The sequence below is a fragment of the Carassius auratus genome, chromosome 1 (assembly GCF_003368295.1).
Source record: "Carassius auratus strain Wakin chromosome 1, ASM336829v1, whole genome shotgun sequence".
In the NCBI taxonomy this organism is placed as follows: domain Eukaryota; kingdom Metazoa; phylum Chordata; class Actinopteri; order Cypriniformes; family Cyprinidae; genus Carassius; species Carassius auratus.
The window spans coordinates 10,959,632-10,980,151 of NC_039243.1; the positions used below are offsets into that span (position 1 = coordinate 10,959,632).

A 20,520-nucleotide genomic window follows, 5' to 3' on the forward strand; every position below is an offset into this window, starting at 1 on the left:
TATTAGCTGAAAAGGGTTTAGACTGGAACCTACCTTTAACTTAGTTAAGACAACATTTCTTATATGTGTCCAAATTATAGGCTAAATTGTACAGCTGCCTATGCGATAAGGTAACCTACACTTACATTGAACCATTATTATATTATGTTATATAGATTTGTACAGCTCTTCAGTGGCGCATCACTGGCCAATAATCTCTCCGCCAGCGCAGTGACGCAAAGACGAACCGCTGCTCCGAATAAAACCAAGCGGGGAAGTGAAGCCTGAGCAGCACTGCAAAATGTTAGATTCCCTTGCGTTGCTGTTGGAGAAAACCTTCCTTCTTGCACATTTTAACTTTTTCAGCACAACTTCATCTAAACAAGAAAAATGCCCCAAACGCCGCGAGGAGAGCACTTATTTCCAGCGCGGGGATCTGCTGGAGGTTCCTCGCACTTTGTTCACTCATTTTGGGATTTATCTCGGTGACAACAAAGTTGCACACCTTATGCCTGACATACTGCCGGTTCTGACGAGCAACAAATCTCAAATCCAGAAAGTTGTGACGAATACGAGACTGTTGCTCGGTGTGATCTACAAGTACGCCTCAATACGCGTCGACACGGTGGAGGATTTTGCCTACGGATCCCCTATTTTACTGAACACGATGGATACTACCCTGAGGAGACAGCCGCTGGCCGCCGAGGAGGTCGCCAGGAGAGCTGAAAAACTTATTGGTCATATTCCGTATAGTCTTCTGTGGAATAACTGTGAACATTTTGTCACTTACTGCCGCTACGGGACAGCGGCCAGCCTCCAGACCGAGCAGGTAAGTTTCTGCTGCACACTTTCCTTGTGAATCCTCGAGTGCGTACTTCATATCCACAGCATGTACAGTAGAGAAACTTATAATTTAATAATTAAATGTTACCAATTTATTGATTTTTGGATGTTACGCACAGTTATACATTAGCAAGATTGTTTTAAAAATAGATTTAGCAAGATTAATATAAAAATACAGATGAAATCCAAGTTTAAAGGCGGATGATATTTTTTTAAACGTTATATATGGGTTAAACGGATTAATTATTTTAGCTTAAATAAATTAACGTTAAAAAGAGTCGGTGACAAATAAAGACATTCTCAGAAATGTAATATCCAAACGTTTGAAAAATGTTTATATACAAAAAAAAATACAAATAATTATGAGTTTAAAAAATGTACAAAATTTAAGAAAAGTATTGTAACAATAATTTATTATTATTATTATTTACACACATTATATTTTCCCACTTTTTGAAAAATGTTTATTATTATTTTGTATTATTATTAGTTTGCTTTTCCCCCTTATATTAAAATTTTATTTATAACTTCTGCAGTCCGATCTTTCTTGTCACATGACAACAAAATGGCTTTCTGCATTTTGTTTTCGTCACGTGACTTTAAATTTGAAACGAACTGTTTAATAATAATATTTATAAAAATAGCTTCACTGTTGTTTGTTATATTATTAATATGAAAATTTTTTGAAAATTCAAATAGCCTAAAAAAAGATATTGCCAACATCTTTTTTAATTACTACTTTTTTCAATGCCAAACATTTCAGCACAGTTAGCTTTATATCTATTATTTACTATAAAGACATTTATTTATTTACTAAAACATAATATATAGCAGTGTCTGAGATGCAAATGACTGCTTTTAGGCTATTTGTTTTAGTGCTCCGAATCTCATCTATGCCATCTCTTTCCCTCGACAGTTTTGTGAAAATGTAAAATCAGTAATCCGGGACCAGAGGAGTGTTCTTCTGACCACTATCATCGGAATGCTTTCCATGTTTTTCCTTGGAATAGCGCCATCCACTGCACTTCCAACTTTCATCATTCCTTTCATGTTGTGGATGGCTGGATGAGAGACACTTCAAATCTAAACCCTTACGAACAATTTAACGTAGCAAAAGTTTGTATTTTTGGCTTTATTATAGAATGTCACAGCAGCCATTGTTGTCACTGACAGTTTTATATTTTTGCTATTGATAACTTAATCTTTTTCATTATTTTTACCTTTTATATATTAACATTTTACATATTTTTATGACATCCTTTTTAGAAAATATAGTGTACAGTGTTAACAAGTAAATAAATCTAAATTAAAATGATATAATGCTGTTTTATGTGCTCTTGCCTAATTCTAGTACAAATACAGGCTAAGATATTTAGAGCCCCAGCACCGCGGTGCACGACTTTCAACGAAATTGAAATTGCTCAGTTGTTTGTTATTTTTATTATTATTCAAAATTATTCACATTTTTGATGCAAAATTGCTCGATAGTGCCACCAGTACACTTTCTATGAAGTGCCCCTTGAGCCACGTTTCATACAGGTATGAAATTCAGTGGAAACATTTAACGTCCCAATACCTACAAAAAAGTATCTTGGAACAAAACTCGACACCTGACAGGAAGACCGTTATCTAAAGCCCTTAGTGATGTTAAATTGTGAAGATCTTGACTTCTCATTTAAGGGTGTTTCCGTGCCAGCCTGACGAATTTCCATGTGTCACCATGAAACAGGAAGTTTTTATAACTCAGGCCAAACTTCACATGTTTGATAAAACTCCTGACCTGAAGAGATCTACATCCCAATATTCAGCTACAGTCATAGCGCCACCTGTTGGCAACAGGAAATGTCATGTTTTACGCTGTAACAAACCCCTAGAGATTTAATGACAAGAACATAATATTTGGTCAGTCTAATCTAGAGACCTTAATGATGTTAAATTGCGAAAATCTTGAGTTTATGTTAAAGGGTGTGTCCTGTTGCAGCCTGATGAAATTCGATGTTACGCCCATAGAAAAGGAAGTTGTTTTAATTTGCACCCCCCTTCGGAAACCTTTACTTTTAAGTGTGTGCAGTAAAATGTACATAAATTAGACTTTTTAATAAAAATAATTAATAATAATAATAAAGTTTTTGCTTTAGTGTTTATTTTGTGACTTGTTTACCAAAGAAACCATCAGTCGTTTCAATTAAATTGTTAAAAACTTACAGTTTGCAACTGAACTTTTTTTTACAATTTAACTGAATTTTTTTCCAGTGGTTTTTGTAAATTAATAATTTATGTTTGTCTGTTCAAGCATAAGAATTGATTTTATTTAACCAAGGAGAATCTTGAAAAGTTCTATAATCAGTAATTCATGTTAAGGAATTATGTATCGTCATCGCCGCAACATTTGTTCATTATATAAGGGGCATGCCTTTCTTTGTTACAGAAATAGAAAACCTTAGGTAATTTAATCCACAAAGTGTGAGAAAGTCACTGGGTAACTATGAATAGTTTGTTTCATTAGGCATGTAATTTTTTTTTTTCTTCCTGAAAACAGCTCTGGGTTTGCAATCCTCAAACCCTTCCCCAGTCTGCCTCAAGTGAGATAAAACCTGCAGGTGTCCGACTATCTAGAATCTCACCACATCTCCAGGATGTTTCCTCTACAGTTCCTCAGCCTGTTTTACATTTCTATGGCCACAGATTTTGAAGAAAAGAAGGAGCAGCAGCAAGTGGTCCATTATGACATCTCTATGTACAAAAGAGGAGATCTACTAGAGGTCCCTCGAACTCTCTTTACACATTTCGGAATTTATCTGGGGAACAACCGTGTGGCTCACCTCATTCCTGATATCATGCCAGTCTTGACCACTGACAAGAACTCCCTTGAGAAAAGGTGACTAACAACAGGCTAATTTGGGGTGTGATAGCAAAGAAAGCAGGTGTCTGCGTGGACTCAGTGGAGGACTTTGCGTATGGAGCAGAAATTCTGGTCAAACATGGACAAGGTGTGCAGTTGGTCTCTGTTTGAGGGTGAGGAGGTCGCTAAGAGAGCCGAGAAGCTCTTGGGCTCCATGGTTTACAGTTTGCTGTGGTACAACTGTGAGCATTACGTCATGTACAGCAGATATGGCACCAGCATAAGCTTTCAGACCTACCAGGTGAGATTTTTCAGGAGAGAAAAAGGGAGCAAAATCAACAGTCTGTGACATTCTATCAATCAGTAAATATATAAATCAAATAGATTATTTTGCATCATAAATTGAATCAGATATTGTTGAAATAATTCATCTAGGCTCTGTCGTATTTGTAAATCTTTACATTTTAACAATTTCAGTACCCAGAACTTCAGTAGTCAGTACCAGATTTGACTTTCTTATAAGTTGGGTTACTAAATAAACATGCATTTTCTAAATGAAAGACCATGTCAACATGAATTTATGTAATAAAAGTAATCCAAAGTAAGTAAGGAGTCTTTCATTTCATTAAGCATTGTTCTTGTCCCCATCTATATTGCTACTTTCAATCGTTTCATGTGTGGTGTGACTGAAGATACTTTTTCAGCCACATTGCATTGACTATTTACCTGAAATTCTTGGAATTAGGATGAAAATGCATTAATTTGAATTGTTATGTTGACCAGCTGGTGAACAAGGTTAAGAATGTGTGGCAACAGCACTAATTCCGTTTCAAACTAGATTACATGCAAAAATCAGGTTGAGAAATTTACAGCAATTGAGAAATAAACTCTTTTGTTTTCAGTGCTGTTATGTTAAGGTACATCATATAGATAATTTATTTTATTACTGATTGATTTTACTTAAAATATTGGCCTAGCCTATAAGTAGGCCTATTAAAAAAAATATTAATAATTAAAGATGATCATGTACTGTACATGTTTATATATATATAATACCTGAAGGTACTTTAAAGAATTCCATGGTTCCCTATCATAGGTCACTTCGATGCTGCGGTGACGTCACCACGTATGGGAACACCTCTGGTGTGACGAATGTCTGAAGCCCTATACCATCCCGCCAATCCTATTGGCCAAATGGCGCATAGCACCACCCTGCGCATGCGCACGCATGATATACCTGGGTGCAGCGCGCCATTTCGCTCAGATTTCATTCCTTCAGGAATAGCGAATCATCTGTGCCCTATCATCTCGCGTTCTCCAGCGATTTTCTTCGAGCAGTGTTAACTCCTCTTTCGCGGACGCGATGAGTCAACGAAAGGTAAGAGCCGTATATGGGTTTATCACAGGGAGGCACTCATGAGAGATTCGTTTGCAGCCTCTCTCATGTTCTCTCTGTGATAGCCTACGGCTATGGTAAAATAAGAAAGTAATCCGCGCTCTGGAGTCTATTTCTCAGTCGCCTCGCGTCTAACCCCCACCGTTCGCTTCTGCGGTCGCCGAGGCCCCGCACGAGGTGTTGGTTAGGGGCGATATGTGCGGCTTGACTATGAGTACAGTGATGCACTGGATTTTTCCACTTGCTCGCTCTCCCCTACTCGAGCGCGTTAATCAGAGCAGTTTGCTTTATACTATGTTGTCTACCGCAGCTTCTACTCAGAGTAGGCTCTGACCGGCATAAGCGGTTCTCTCCCTCCGAGCGGATAGGAGAAACGCGCTTCCCCTTTTCTCAGTGTGCTAATATGTGGCTATCCACGCGGTGGATAAACTACCCTTCTCACGGACCTCCACCAAGAGGTTCGAGGTCCTGGAAGCAGCCTTATCGGCGCATATCACGAACGGCGCGGGTTTTTGCCACGATTTAGTGACATGCTATTATATAGCGATGCCGTTTGACTACCTCTCTAGCCGAACGGATCGCGCCTAACTCCGCCGCGACCTAGTCTCGTCTAGACGTATCGAGTCGTGTCTATTTCGGGAAAAATTTCATTCTCTTATTACGGTTCTTTACGAGAAGCCTCTCGTTCTCCCCCACGCTCTAACATTGACTGTCTCGCAGCACAAGCACTTCGAGCGTCACTGAACTGAGCTGTTATTTGAGCGCCCCTCAGACACTGCACAATTCGTCTTCAGAGTTTGAGGGACGGCACAAGAGACTGGCGAATTTGGCCAGTTTATGACGGCTCACACAGCTGCCGCGTTTTCGCTAGCGGCGTGGCCTTATGTTTATCTTGTTGGTTTAAATCCTGCCGTGGACACGCTTCAGGATTATACACAACGAAACGCAGCGAGTTTGACGCATGCATTTCCTTCTATGTTTGCCGGGGTCTGTGCCCTCCACTGAAGAGTGCTGTTGGACTGCTAATGCACATCCAACCCTCTCACTGCAGTCCCCACGCTCTAACATTGACTGTCTCGCAGCACAAGCACTTCGAGCGTCACTGAACTGAGCTGTTATTGGAGCGCCCCCTCAGACACTCTGCACTATTCAGCCTTCAGAGTCTGAGGGACGCCACAAGAGGCTGGAAAATATGGCCAGTTTATGACGGCTCACACAGCTGCCGCGTTCTCGCTAGCGGCGTGGCCTAATGTTTTCTTGTTGTATTAAATCCTGCCGTGAACACGCTTCAGGATTATACACAATGAAACGCAGCGAGTTTGACGCATGCGCCTTACTTCATGTTTGCCAGGGTCTGTGCCCTCCACTAGAGAGTGCTGTTGGACTGCTAATGCACATCCAACCCTCTCACTGCAGTCCCCACGCTCTAACATTGACTGTCTCGCAGCAAAGGCACCTCGAGCATCATTGGATTGAGCTATCATTTGAGCGCCCCCTCAGACACTCTGCACTATTCAGCCTTCAGAGTCTGAGGGACGCCACGAGAGACTGGCGAATATGGCCAGTTATGATGGCTCACACAGCTGCCACGTTCTCGCTAGCGGCGTGGCCTACTGTCATCTTGTTGGATTAAATCCTGCCGTGAACACGCTTCAGGATTATACACAACGAAACGCGGCGAGTTTGACGCTTGCGCTTTCCTTCTATGTTTGCCAGGGTCTGTGCCCTCCACTAGAGAGTGCTGTTGGACTGCTAATGCACATCCAACCCTCTCACTGCAGTCCCCATGCTCTAACATTGACTGTCTCGCAGCTAAGGCACCTCGAGCATCATTGGATTGAGTTATCATTTGAGCACCCCCTCAGACACTCTGCACAATCCAGCCTTCAGAGTTTGAGGGGCGGTACAAAAGGCTGGCAAAGATGGCCAGTTTATGACTGCTCATACAGCCGCCACGTTCTCGCAATGGCGACGTGGCCCGATTTTTATCTTGGTGAATTAAATCCTGCCGTGGATACGCTTCAGGATTATACACAACGAAACGCAGCGAGTTTACGCATGCGCTTTACTTCATGTTCGCCAGGGACTGTGCCCTCCACTATAGAGTGCTGTTGGACCGCTAATGCGCATCCAACACACTCACTGCAGTCCCTACGCTCTGACATTGGCTGTCTCGCAGCAAACAGCGCTTCGAGCAGCATTGGATCGGGCTGTGACGCCAGGCATAAATAATAACTAATAATCCCTCAGACACTGCGCAATCCAGCTTTCAGATTTTGAGGGGTGATTCTAGGGTCTTACACAGACGACCCATTTATGACGGCTCGCACAGCCGCCGTTTTAGTTAGCGGCAGAGCTTGATGTTCAATTCGTTGGTCTAATTCCTGCCGTAGACACGTTCAGGATTATACACAACGGGACGCAATAGCTCTTATGCATACACTTCCCCTGTGCACGAATGCCGCAGGCTTTTCCGTGCACGGACATTGTGTATGACAACGTTGCAGAAAGCGGAAATTTGAGAAACTGCTAGTATCGTTTTGGGTCGCGTGTAACGCTTGCCCGGCATTTCTCAATGGGTGTTACGCACAATTGTCACGGATACACCAATTCGCTTTTTAGAGGCCCGCCTCTTTCCGCTGAATTCTTTCCACGGTGGTAGACTGATGGTAATAGCAGTGTTGTGACAGGAGATGTCAACTCTGCTGAGCAAAGGGGCTATAGAAGTCGTAGACCCCGTACTTCTCAATGCATGGATGTAGCTCTGGCCCCGTTGCGGCTCCAGGGCGTCCATCTGTTAACCACTTGTACGATTGACAGCGGCATTCCCCGTAATTTGTCTGGGGTTACTTCACATGCGCCCCTTTTCAGTGGAAAAGTGGGCGGAAAGACGAAATATTTCACCCCGTTGTCTTCCGCATCCGACGATTTCGGTGACACGGAGTTGTGTGATGTCGTTAAAACTATGGATGCCAACCGAGTTTCTCCTACCGGGGTTCGGCTGGGGATTGAGCTTTCCCAGAGACCGTCACGACGGATGCGTCTTTGACCGGTTGGGGAGCTGTTTGTCAAGGGCTATCAGCCCATGGAGTGTGGACAGCTGCACAACGCGGTTGGTATATAAACCGGTTGGAATTACTGGCAGTTTTCTGGCTCTCCAGTAATTCGCGAATCTGCTGATCGGCCGTCTTGTGCTGCTCAGATCAGACAACACAGCGTTTGTCTCATACCTGAATCATTAGGAAGGATTACGCTCTCGCCCCCTGTGCAGGCTGGCGAGACATGTTCTTCTCTGGTCTCAGAGAAAATTTCTGTCGATCCGAGTTGTTCATGTCCCTGGACGTTTGAACTTCGGAGCGGATATGCTATCCAGACAGGCTCTGGAACAGGGAGAATGGAGATTACACCTCCAGACGGTGAATCTTTTATGGTGGGTATTCGGCAAAGCGAAAGTGGATTTATTTGCGTCTAACATGACTACGCATTGCCCGCTATGGTTCTCCCTATGCCCCCCATCGCCCCTGGGTGTGGATGCATTAGCTCACAGCTGGCCCAGGACCAGTCTGTATGCTTTCCTCCGATTCATTTGATCCCAGCGGTATTATGCAGAATACGGCGGGACAGAGTGGAACAGCTGCTGCTGGTGGCTCCGCGATGGCACACGCAGCCGTGGTTTGCGGATCTATCAGTCTGCTAGCGGGCTCTCCGTGGAGATTCCCCTCAGGCAAGATTTATTATCACAAGCACAGGGGCTGATTTGGCACCCGAGGCCGGATCTGTGGAAACTGTGGGCGTGGCCACTGAGCGGAGTGCATTAGTATGTCCCGGTCTTTCTGTTGGAACCGCTGAGACTATATTGAATTCTAGAGCAGCTTCTACGAGACGCTTATATGCTTTCAAGTGGAGACTGATTACAGCCTGGTGTGGCAATCGTAATGTGGATCCAGTTTACTGCCCAGTGGCTTCAGTGCTGGAGTTCCTCCAGGATTGTTTTTCGGATGGCGTAACACCAGCCACTTTTAAGTTTTACGTGGCAGCCATTTCAGCTTACCACGAATACTTAGGCGGTGCCTCTATGGGGCGTCATCCATTAGTTTCTCGTTGCATACAGCGTGCGCGACGGCTGAGGCCTTTCCGCCCTGTTCGAGGTCCTTCATGGGGTTTATCCTTTGTGTTGCTAGGTTTATCAGGGCATCCGTTTGAGCCCTTGGAGCCCGTATCGTATAAATTCTTGACACTGAAGACATTTCTTCTCATGGCTTTATCCTCCCTCAAGAGAGTTGGGGATTTACAGGCTCTTTCTGTTTCACCCTCATGCATGGAATTTGCACCGGGCTCTGTGAAGGTGCTGCTGCGGCCCAGGCCTAACTATGTTCCTAGGTCGCATCTAACCTCTTTCGCTTTCAGTAAGTGTTCCTGGAAGCTTTTTCACCTGCTGAGGCTGGATCAAGAGATCTAAGTCTTTGCCCTGTGAGAGCTTAAAGACTTATGTGGATCGTACAGCCCCTTGGCATGAATCTGACCAGCTGTTTGTCTGTTTTGGACATAAAGTAAGGGCCATGCGGTTACAAAGCAGCGCATGTCCCATTGGCTGGTGGAGGCAATTTCTTTGGCCTATGAGGCGCGCGGACTCGCTTCGCCCTTAGGAATTGAGGCTCATTCCACTTGAGCTGTGGCTTCTTCTCAAGCTTTTCTCAGTGGATCTTCTATGGATGATATCTGTGCTGCGGCAGGATGGTCCTCACCGAGCATTTTTTATCAAGTCCTACAGTCTGGATGTGAGGATGGCTCCTGGCTCCCGGGTTCTCTCCGCTTGAGCAGATGCTTCCTCTGATCTCAGTTATCAGGTACGTCAGGCGTTTTGGTATATCGTTCCCATACGTGGTGACGTCACCGCAGCATCGAAGTGACCTATGATAGGGAACATCTCGGTTACGTATGTAACCTTGGTTCCCTGAATAGGGAACGAGATGCTGCGGTTCTGGCCGTTCCGTACCTTGATAACTCTTCATCTTCAGTCATGAAATCTGAGCGAAATGGCGCGCTGCACCCAGGTATATCATGCGTGCGCATGCGCAGGGTGGTGCTATGCGCCATTTGGCCAATAGGATTGGCGGGATGGTATAGGGCTTCAGACATTCGTCACACCAGAGGTGTTCCCATACGTGGTGACGTCACCGCAGCATCTCGTTCCCTATTCAGGGAACCAAGGTTACATACGTAACCGAGATGTATGTTTTGTAAAACCATTGTATGGTAATGTAAATAAATAAAGAATAAAATAAATAAATAAATGCTATATATATAGTTTCCTCAGTTTTGATGACCACTTCTCCTCTTGAATGTTGAAAAGTTAATAGCAAGTGTAAAGTGTAGATCAGACGAAGCCCTTCTGCGGAAGTACCATAGGGGAAATAACCTGCAGATCATTGGTTGAAACTCGACTGTGCAGGTAAATAGCGTTAGTCGTAACGTTAGTGAACAGTGTCGAGCATCGAGCGTCACTTAAAGTTATCCCCATATTTTTATACGTTTGTTAATTTACTGAGTTGCCAAAAGGTAAGAGAAGCGTTTAATTACATGAATACGAGTTTGAAAATTAATTCTAATTTGAAGATTAAGTTAGTTCTAATGATTTTCACAAGAGCTTGACAGAAGAAGTCTGTCACACAATACTCAGATCATAATATTATTCCAATGCAGCTTGGGTATATAAAATCCAATGGATTAAAAATACGTGTTTTGGTCGACTTTACATTGATAATTTGTTATCATTGATAATGACGAACGTTTTTACCTCAAAATTTTGACTTTGATATTTGTCACGAGTATCGAGGTTTTTATATATATGATAGTGATGAATTCAAATGGGTTGTATTGTTATTAGGCTATCATAAATAAATATACATTAAATGAGTATAAGACCGTATATTTTGTTACATTACTCTACAGATGAGTTATAGTTATTATGCTAATTGTGTAATTATTCTAACGTGGCTGAGCTGGAAAGCTGCGTTCCAACGCGAGCCTTTAATCTCATAAGTCATCACATTTTATCAATAAATAGAGACGTTTGTATTTAACGCCGTAAAGGTTTCCTTCATATGTACGTAACCTGTTCTGGAGGCCCCCAGCATCGCAAATTTTGTGTGTCTCCCTCATCTAACTCATCAGCTCATTGGTAGAAACCACAAGACCTGAAATGGGTGTGTCCAATAAGTGAAACTTAAAAAATGTGCAGTGCTGGGGGGCCTCCGTGACAGGTCTGAAAACCCCTGTTTGAGGCTACTATTGTAGTAACATTTGTGTTTCTAAATCTCTAAATCCTGGGACAAATTATTCCCAATTAACTACAAATTCACAATAAGCTCAAAGGGATAGTTCACCCCCAAACTATATTTTTTTTCATCATTTACTCACCCATGTTGTTCCAAATGGTATGAATTTTAACCATATCATGGAAATCACTGGTTACCTGCAACTGTTTGGTTACCACCTTTTCAAAATCCAATCAATTCAACATAGACAGGTTCAAGTTCCAACCTGTGCTTTTTCTTGATTAATACCGTTTCATATCGTATTATGGTCCTAAAATTACTTGGAAATGCCATTTCACATTGACTTTAACAGTTTAGATTTAGATTGATTCATAAGTATATAATTTGCAAGTAGCCAAAGTTTAAAATGTGCAGTAATATTCCTGTAAAACATTTGTGTTAAAAAAGAATTAAGACTGGATTGATGTAATACAAAATATTATTTTATGTACTGTAGCATGAATTAATGAGATCCTAACTAAAATTGCCATGGTTATAGATAAGATTCTAAAGTTGAGATCTTTCTGTAATACGCCCCAAGGTTGGGAGGGCCCTCCTCCTCCAAGAGGTTGTGAGGTGTTTGTGGGTAAAATCCCAAGAGATATGTATGAGGACGAGCTGGTACCTGTTTTTGAGTGGGCTGGTCACATCTATGAGTTCCGTCTGATGATGGAGTTTAGCGGGGAGAACCGTGGCTACGCCTTCATCATGTACACCACCCGCGAGGGAGCCCAACGAGCCTCCAGTCAGCCTGAACAGCCTGAAGTCCAGCCAGCTGAGCTCAGCTGTATCATTGCTTGATTACTGCTGCTACAAGAATAACTGGTCTCTGCCGGAGTATCATCTCTACTCCCTAGCCGGACAAGAGGGGAAAATGATGCTCAGCCTGCACCATACTGGAGGACGCCAAGGAACTTGCTGCCCAGAATGCACTCTGGAACCTGGGTTCGTTTATTTCAATTGTTTACTGGTTTCTGTAGTTTTTGTTTCTGTACAGCATTTTTATACAGATTAGGAGTGCACTGATATTAAAATTCAGGTTGATGCATACAGTATAAGATGATAATTACTTTAATGTCATGGCTGCCAGTATGACCAATCATAAAATTCTACACTTTTGTTTTGTCTACATATAACAAAATTAAACATTAAAAACTAGTCATTTGAAAACATAATTTAAATGCACTGAATGTAGGCATCACAATATTATAAATTACAGTACAAAGAATGGATATTTATTTTAAGATTTGCCTTTAACACTGTTGTTTAATTAATAAGTGCTTTTAAAATTGTCATTTTTGTGTTAGATGACTAAATAAAAACAGACAAAATGAGCATGCAAAATTATAAAACTTTGGGTCAGCAAGTTTTTAAGAAATTATTACTTTAATTCGGCAAAGACAATTAAATTGAACAAAAGTCACAGTAAACACATTTACAGTGTTACAAAATATTTATATTTCAAAGAAATGCCATTCATCGAAAAGTCCTAAAAAAAGGTCACAGTTTCCCAAAAAATATTAAGCAGCACAACTGTTTTCAGCGTTGATGATAATAACGAGATAACAAATTCAGCATATTATAAAGATGTTTGAGAAATCGTGACACTTAAAGGTGCTGTAGGGAACTTTTGTAAAAAAAAAAATACTTTTTATATATTTATTAAACCTGTCATTATGTCCTGACAGTAGAATATGAGACAGATAATCTGTGAAAAAATCAAGCTCCTCTGGCTCCTCCCAGTGGTCCTATTGCCATTTGCAGAAATACATCGCTCCCGGTAAAATAACCAATCAGAGCTGCGGTCCGTAACTTTGTTTGTGTTCAAAATGTAGAAAAATGTATATAATAAACGAGTACACCATGAATCCATTTTCCAAACCGTGTTTTTGGCTTGTCCTGAATCACTAGGGTGCACCTATAATAAGTGTTTATATTCGGACTATTTTAGATTGCTTCGGGGGCACCGCGGCGGAGTAACCCAGTACCTTTGTGATTCTTCATAGACATAAACAGAAAGAAGTAGTTCCGGCTACGATGTTCTTCCGCAAGACGCAAGCGGTTCTGTTTATTAACCGCTAGAGCGTCAAAAGTTCTCTACCGCAGATTTAAGACTGGAGTAATGGCTGCTGAAAATCACAGGAATAAATTAAATTTGAAATTATCTTACAATAGAAAACTGTTATTTGAAATTGTAATAATATTTCACAATATAAATGTTTTATAATGTATTATGATATATAAACCAATATGAATAAATAAGGGTCTTCCTTTACAAACATTCTTGAACGTAACAGACTTTGAATGGTATTGTATATATAAAATTCTGACTGATATCCAAAATTGATGTGTTTCAGATGCACATGTTAACAGTTGTTTTTTTCTGTGTGTGTTTGTGTAACAGATTGCTCTATCAGTTCACCCAGCACCCCTGTGAATGTTTCTCCTCCTGCACCTTCTGGCTCTGGTTTCCTGTCCTTTGGATGTAGGTCTGTGCCTTACCCAGCATACCCCATGGCCTCCATCTCACCTCCCCTATCCATCTCCTGCTCTTCTGCCCAGACTCTTCATTCCCAGCCAGTCATCTTTCCTATAGTCAAGCCATCCAGTATTTGTGAGCTTACTTTTACTGTTTCTTAAACGTTCATATGAGTCGTTTTTTTTAATGTTTCACATATTTTTTTGTTTAGTGCTGTATCAGCAGGATGCCTAGCAGCATTGACAAGATTCTCCATTCACATATTATAACATTCAAGCCACTGTTGTGTATTTAATATATTTGCCTTTTTATTCTTAAGAAGTAAGTTATTTACTTGGGTTAAACAGTGTTTGAATAGACACAAAATATATAAACTGTAATGTTATTAAAGCGAAGAAAATGGATGCAAATTCTTAATAATGCTATATTGGGTTGGTAATGTTGTGCGTTCAACTTTGTTACATTTCCTTGTCAGATTAAATCTCATAATTCCATTTAGATTGTTTATTTTTTGGACTTAAAAAGAATGTTAATGATATGCTATAATGACCAAAAATGTACAAACATCATAATCACTTAGTCAGCCATTACATTAAGTTCGTTTCGATTTGTTTATTTTGCACTTGGCCCGTTTGGCAGTCGTCGTCAAGTTGTACAGATACATAACAACATAAATGCAGTGTCATGCAGAAGCAAAGCTCTTCACTATGATCTCAACATGCTTGCCTTCATGCTTTTTTTTGTATCTTTTTAAACAGTTTCTTATGTGTAATATTTTGAGCACTTTGGAGACATTGTAAGGATTTCGATCTTTATTATTTATCCAAACCATATAAAAAAATACATCTTTTCAAATACATCAATACAAGTGTTGAGAATCGGATAGCCTTTGCTATGATGTTATGCGACTATTTTAGACCACTGTGGCAGGGGGGGCGTGGTTTAGCGAAGTCTGCAGCGGGAGAGAGAATCAGGAGACGAGCGGTAAGTGAGTGGTTTGGGCAAAAATTATCATCACCTGTTTCTCGTTCTAGTAATTGGCGTGGAGAGAGTATAAAACGCCGGGAGAAACGGATGCAAGCGAGAGAGAGACGGACTGCTGACCCGAACCGGAAGGAGTGAACCGGAAGTTTGACGGAGTGTCAGAATAAGAGTCCCCGTTTGGGTGGTTGTGATTTTCTTTGTTCTTTGTTTAGTTTTGGGTCAAATAAATACGTCAGCAGTCCAGCCGACCCCTTTGTCCTCTTCCTTGCCACACGAACTCACTACACTGGTGCCGAAACCCGGGAAGGAAGAAGGACCGCCGCCGCCATGCAAAGCCCGTCCTCCACGCCGCTTGCGGATATCATCGCTTCCCTCGCGGTCCTGCACCAAGAACAACATCAGGCCCTGCTGGACCTGAGGACCGATCAGGAGAGACGATTCCAGGCCATCGTTCAGGCCCAGCAGGAGGACCGCGAGAGGTTCCGGAGCTGGATGGATCGGGAGGTTCGCGCCGAGGCCGCCGGGCCGCCCGCCGCCCCCATGCACCTGCCGCTTCACAAGATGGGGGCCCAGGACGATCCGGAGGCCTTCCTGGAGCTCTTCGAAAAGTCGGCGGAGGCCTGCGGGTGGCCCCGCGAGCAGTGGCCGGTACGCCTAATACCCCTGCTCTCCGGTGAGGCCCAGGTGGCCGCGCAACAACTTCCGGTGGCGAACCTCCTGGTCTTCGACGACCTCAAGAGGGCCATTATCCAGCGGGTCGGCCGGTCGCCAGAGCAACATCGCCAGCGCTTCCGGTCCCTGGATTTGGGCGAGGCCGGCCGGCCCTTCGCGATGGCCCAACAGCTCCGGGACTCCTGCCGCAAGTGGCTACTGGCCGAGGGAAGTGACGTGGAGCATGTCGTCGACCTGGTGGTGCTGGAGCAGTTCATCGCTCGGCTTCCCAAGAAGACGGCCGAGTGGGCCCAGTGCCACCGCCCCACGTCGCTGGACTCGGCCATCCATCTGGCGGAGGACCACATGGTGGCGTGCCCAGGGGTCGGCGCACCCCCACCTGCTAACTCTCTCTCTCCTTCTCTCTCTCCCCCCTCTCTCTCTCGCCCTGTCCCTCTCCCTAGGTCCCGTCCACCCGGCCCTCCTCGTGTCCCGCCCCGGGGGCGGGACAGGATCGACCATGGACACTTCGGGAGCCCAAGGGCCCCGCCCAGGGGGGCAGGGATTGTGCCTGCTGGGGGGGACAGTGCTTCCTTTTCTCCACTCTCTCCGCGCCAATTCTCCAATCCACTCCCTGCCACTGGGGCGGCGGGTAGGTCTGGGCTGGCCTGTTGGCGTTGCGGGGACCCGGAGCATTTCGTGGACAGGTGTCCAGCGATGGAGGTGGGGACAATGATCCGGGTCCCGGATGTCCCACAGGTCACCCCCGGTCAGGCTGGCGAGTACCAAATACCCGTGAGTATCAAGGGGGGTACATATCCGGCCTTGGTGGATTCGGGATGTAACCAAACCTCAATCCATCAAAGCCTGATTCAACCGGGGGCATTGGATACAAGCCGCGTGGTTAAGGTGCGGTGTGTACACGGGGATGTGGTGGAGTATCCGGTTGTCCCAATTAGCATTCATTTCCGGGGACAAAAACATAGTGTAGAGGTGGCGGTTAGTCCCCACCTCCGGCATCCGGTAATTTTGGGAACGAATTGGCCTGCGTTTACGGTTTTATTGGGGTCGTTATGTGCGGATGCCTCTTGGGGAAATAAGGCACGGAAGGAGGCCGTGCGGGTACAGGTGGGAGAAACTGAGCCAGGGTCGCTGTGGTCTGCTTCAGGGGAACTGAACGAAATCGGGAGACTAATTCTCTCGGAGCGTGATGACTTTCCTCTGGAGCAGTCTCAGGATGAGACACTAAAACATGCGTTTCAACAGGTCCGCGCCATCGATGGCCAGTCTCTCCAACCTGCCCTCCCGCTCTCCTATCCGTATTTTGCCATTTTAAAAGACCGGTTGTATAGAGTGACCCAAGACGCTCGGACAAAATTGAATACAACCCAATTGTTAATTCCAAAGAGCCGCCGGGAAATGCTTTTCCAGGCGGCTCATTCTAATCCTATGGCGGGCCATTTGGGACAGGCCGCAACACTAAATCGCCTCATGGCCCGCTTCTTTTGGCCGGGCATTCATGACAACGTGCGCAGGTGGTGCGCGTCTTGTCCGGAATGTCAATTGGTAAACCCACCGGCCGCCCCAAAAGCGCCTTTGCGCCCTCTTCCCTTAATGCAGGTCCCCTTCGAGAGAATTGGCATGGACCTCATCGGGCCATTAGAGCGATCGGCACGAGGACATCGCTTTGCATTAGTCATAGTTGATTATGCAACACGATATCCTGAAGCGGTGGCCCTCCGCAACATTTCCGCTAAAAGTGTTGCGGATGCCCTGTTTCGTCTTATCTCCCGGGTGGGGGTTCCAAAAGAAATCCTCACCGATCAGGGCACGGCGTTTATGTCACGTACGCTACGCGAACTGTACGGATTGTTGGGCATTAAATCGATTCGAACTAGCGTCTATCACCCACAAACCGACGGCCTGGTCGAACGATTTAATCGCACACTTAAATCCATGATTCGTAAGTTCGTTCACGAAGAAAAAATTGGGATAGGTGGCTAGAGCCCTTGTTATTTGCTGTGCGAGAGGTCCCACAAGCCTCCACGGGGTTTTCCCCCTTCGAGCTTCTCTATGGACGCCAGCCCCGGGGGGTGCTCGACGTACTGAGAGAAACTTGGGAGGAGGGACCGTCTCAGGGCAAAAACGAAATTCAGTATGTGCTGGACTTGAGAACAAAACTCCACACATTGGGGCGGCTATCCATGGAGAATTTGTTACAAGCCCAGGACCGCCAGAGCCAGCTGTATAACAGGGGAACTAGGTTACGCAAATTTGCACCGGGAGAGAAAGTACTTGTATTACTCCCAACGTCGAGCTCCAAATTAATGGCTAAGTGGCAGGGACCGTTTGAGGTCGCACGACAGGTCGGAGATCTCGATTATGAGGTAATACGGTCCGATAGGAACGAGTCCCGTCAGATATACCACCTCAACCTCCTTAAAAAATGGAATGAGGCGGAATCAGTGATGTTGGCAACGGTGATTGGCGGAGAGGATGATCTCGGGCCAGAGGCGAATATCAAACCCCAATCCCTCGCTCTGGCTCCAGGTGGAGACCACCTCTCGCCGTCCCAACTCACTGATGTAACGAAATTACAAGCAGAGTTTGCCGACGTCTTCTCGCCCCTGCCGGGCCGTACTAACCTAATTCAGCACCATATCGAGACCGAGCCGGGCGTGGTAGTTCGCAGCCGGCCGTATCGTTTACCTGAGCACAAGAAACAAGTAGTTCAGGCTGAATTGGGCGCTATGCTTGACATGGGGGTAATAGAAGAATCTAATAGTAACTGGGCGAGCCCGATAGTTTTAGTTCCGAAAACGGACGGCTCAGTCCGATTCTGTGTAGATTACCGCAAGGTGAATGCTGTGTCGAAATTCGACGCGTATCCAATGCCGCGGGTTGACGAGTTGCTTGATCGGCTAGGCACGACTCGCTTTTATTCGACATTGGACTTAACAAAGGGCTATTGGCAGATCCCCTTGTCTCCATTGTCCAGAGAAAAGACAGCTTTCACAACGCCGTTCGGATTACACCAGTTTGTTACCCTTCCGTTTGGCTTGTTCGGGGCCCCAGCTACCTTCCAGCGCCTCATGGATCGGATTCTACGGCCCCATGCTGCATATGCTGCTGCCTACCTAGATGATATTATTATATTTAGTAATGACTGGCAGCGGCATATGCAGCATCTGAGGGCTGTCCTGAGGTCGCTGAGGGGAGCGGGGCTCACGGCCAACCCAAAGAAGTGTGCGATTGGGCGTGTGGAAGTAAGGTATCTGGGCTTCCACTTGGGGCATGGGCAGGTGCGTCCCCAAATTGATAAGACTGCCGCTATTGCGACCTGCCCACGACCCAAGACCAAAAAGGAGGTAAGACAGTTCTTGGGGCTGGCGGGATATTATAGACGGTTTATTCCTAATTATTCGGACCTCACCAGCCCTTTGACTGACCTTACTAAAAAGGAGGTACCAGATACGGTCCAGTGGACGGAGCCGTGTCAGCAGGCCTTTACTCAGGTCAAGGCTGCTCTGTGTGGCGGGCCGCTGTTACACTCTCCTGATTTTTCTCTCCCTTTTCTGTTGCAGACAGACGCATCGGACAGGGGGCTGGGGGCAGTCCTGTCCCAGGAGATAGAGGGGGAGGAACGGCCGGTGCTGTACATTAGCCGGAAGCTCTCGAAGAGAGAGGCTAAGTACAGCACCATCGAGAAAGAGTGCCTTGCCATCAGATGGGCCGTCCTCACCCTCCGCTATTATCTCCTGGGACGGGAGTTCACCCTCTGTTCGGACCACGCTCCGCTGCAGTGGCTCCACCGCATGAAGGATACCAACGCGCGGATCACTCGTTGGTATCTAGCTCTTCAGCCTTTTAAGTTCAAGGTGATCCACAGGCCGGGTGTTCAGATGGCGGTGGCCGACTTCCTCTCCAGAAATGGGGGGGGGGGGGCTGCAGGCCGGATGGCTCCCCGGCCTGAGTCGGGCGGTGGGGGTATGTGGCAGGGGGGGCGTGGTTTAGCGAAGTCTGCAGCGGGAGAGAGAATCAGGAGACGAGCGGTAAGTGAGTGGTTTGGGCAAAAATTATCATCACCTGTTTCTCGTTCTAGTAATTGGCGTGGAGAGAGTATAAAACGCCGGGAGAAACGGATGCAAGCGAGAGAGAGACGGACTGCTGACCCGAACCGGAAGGAGTGAACCGGAAGTTTGACGGAGTGTCAGAATAAGAGTCCCCGTTTGGGTGGTTGTGATTTTCTTTGTTCTTTGTTTAGTTTTGGGTCAAATAAATACGTCAGCAGTCCAGCCGACCCCTTTGTCCTCTTCCTTGCCACACGAACTCACTACAACCACCTTAGTCAGTAATAGATTCAATTGGTTATGAAAACGCTGTCTGTTATGCTGTGCTGGGCCTTTCTTCCAGTCTTACTGTTCGGAGAATGGACCTAAGTTTAGTAGGGCTACATGCTGTAATGATATGAGCTGTAGAAGGTTTCTTCACAAAATATAGCCATTAGTGTACTGTTTGTGTGTTATTATGGTTATTATTTTATGTTTTTCTTTAGACTGTGTCTACAGGACAGTGGAGAGAGACAGGAAAGTTGTGAGATCTGGAAGTGCAGACTCAACCTTCATTGATAACCTTCATAACTCAATAAGTTGATTTTATGTTTGGAATATTGAATTAGAAATGGATACTCGGAGTCTTACCGAGAATGTATTGTACAAATTCCTTTACCATTACTTTTCAAATCATCAGCCTCTGTTTTTATTGATGCCCATAACGGACCAGAGGGACTGTTAGACCAGAGAAGCAGATGTTTGAAGGAGCTCGGGGGATGTCTGTGACTTGTGGCTGCAACTCTTCCAATTTTATTTTCAGTCCACTTGGAACATCATTGGTTTATTAAAGCAGTTTTATTATTTCCCCTTTTTGGAAAGACAGAACAAGGTTTGTTGAACAAATGTTGCACCTTGGTCCACTGAATGGCCGTCGTTGTCATCATCTGGTGTACAGGAACAGTTAAACAGGTGCTTTT

At 44.8% G+C, this 20,520-nt stretch overlaps 2 protein-coding genes and 1 pseudogene across 3 annotated transcripts in view; 2 read left to right on the forward strand and 1 right to left on the reverse strand.

Annotated features, from left to right (window-relative positions):
• LOC113109348 (myb-like protein U) overlaps positions 1-20,520 on the reverse strand; it is a 972,647-nt gene that overhangs the window by 271,618 nt on the left and 680,509 nt on the right. The gene's annotated exons all lie outside the window — the stretch shown is intronic.
• Positions 166-3,496, forward strand: LOC113109892 (lecithin retinol acyltransferase-like). Of its 2 annotated transcripts, XM_026273774.1 has the most exons (3): positions 166-808; positions 1,739-1,938; positions 3,362-3,496. In XM_026273774.1, exons 1-2 carry the CDS (start codon positions 281-283, stop codon positions 1,889-1,891), a joined length of 681 nt encoding a protein of 226 aa, XP_026129559.1. In that variant the 5' UTR covers positions 166-280; the 3' UTR covers positions 1,892-1,938; positions 3,362-3,496. The 2 variants fall into 2 exon arrangements, with proteins under 2 accessions (XP_026129559.1, XP_026129550.1); XM_026273765.1 differs by lacking the exon at positions 3,362-3,496 and having other exon boundaries at positions 167-808; positions 1,739-2,146.
• On the forward strand, positions 3,431-4,304 carry LOC113109932 (lecithin retinol acyltransferase-like; annotated as a pseudogene).

What these genes read in the sequence shown, in the direction of transcription:
- LOC113109892 (XM_026273774.1), top strand. Translation starts at nt 281, where the DNA reads ATGTTAGATTCCCTTGCGTTGCTGTTGGAGAAAACCTTCCTTCTTGCA. An exon ending in CCAGCCTCCAGACCGAGCAG is followed by an intron (nt 809 to 1,738) that starts GTAAGTTTCTGC and finishes TTCCCTCGACAG; the next exon opens with TTTTGTGAAAATGTAAAATC.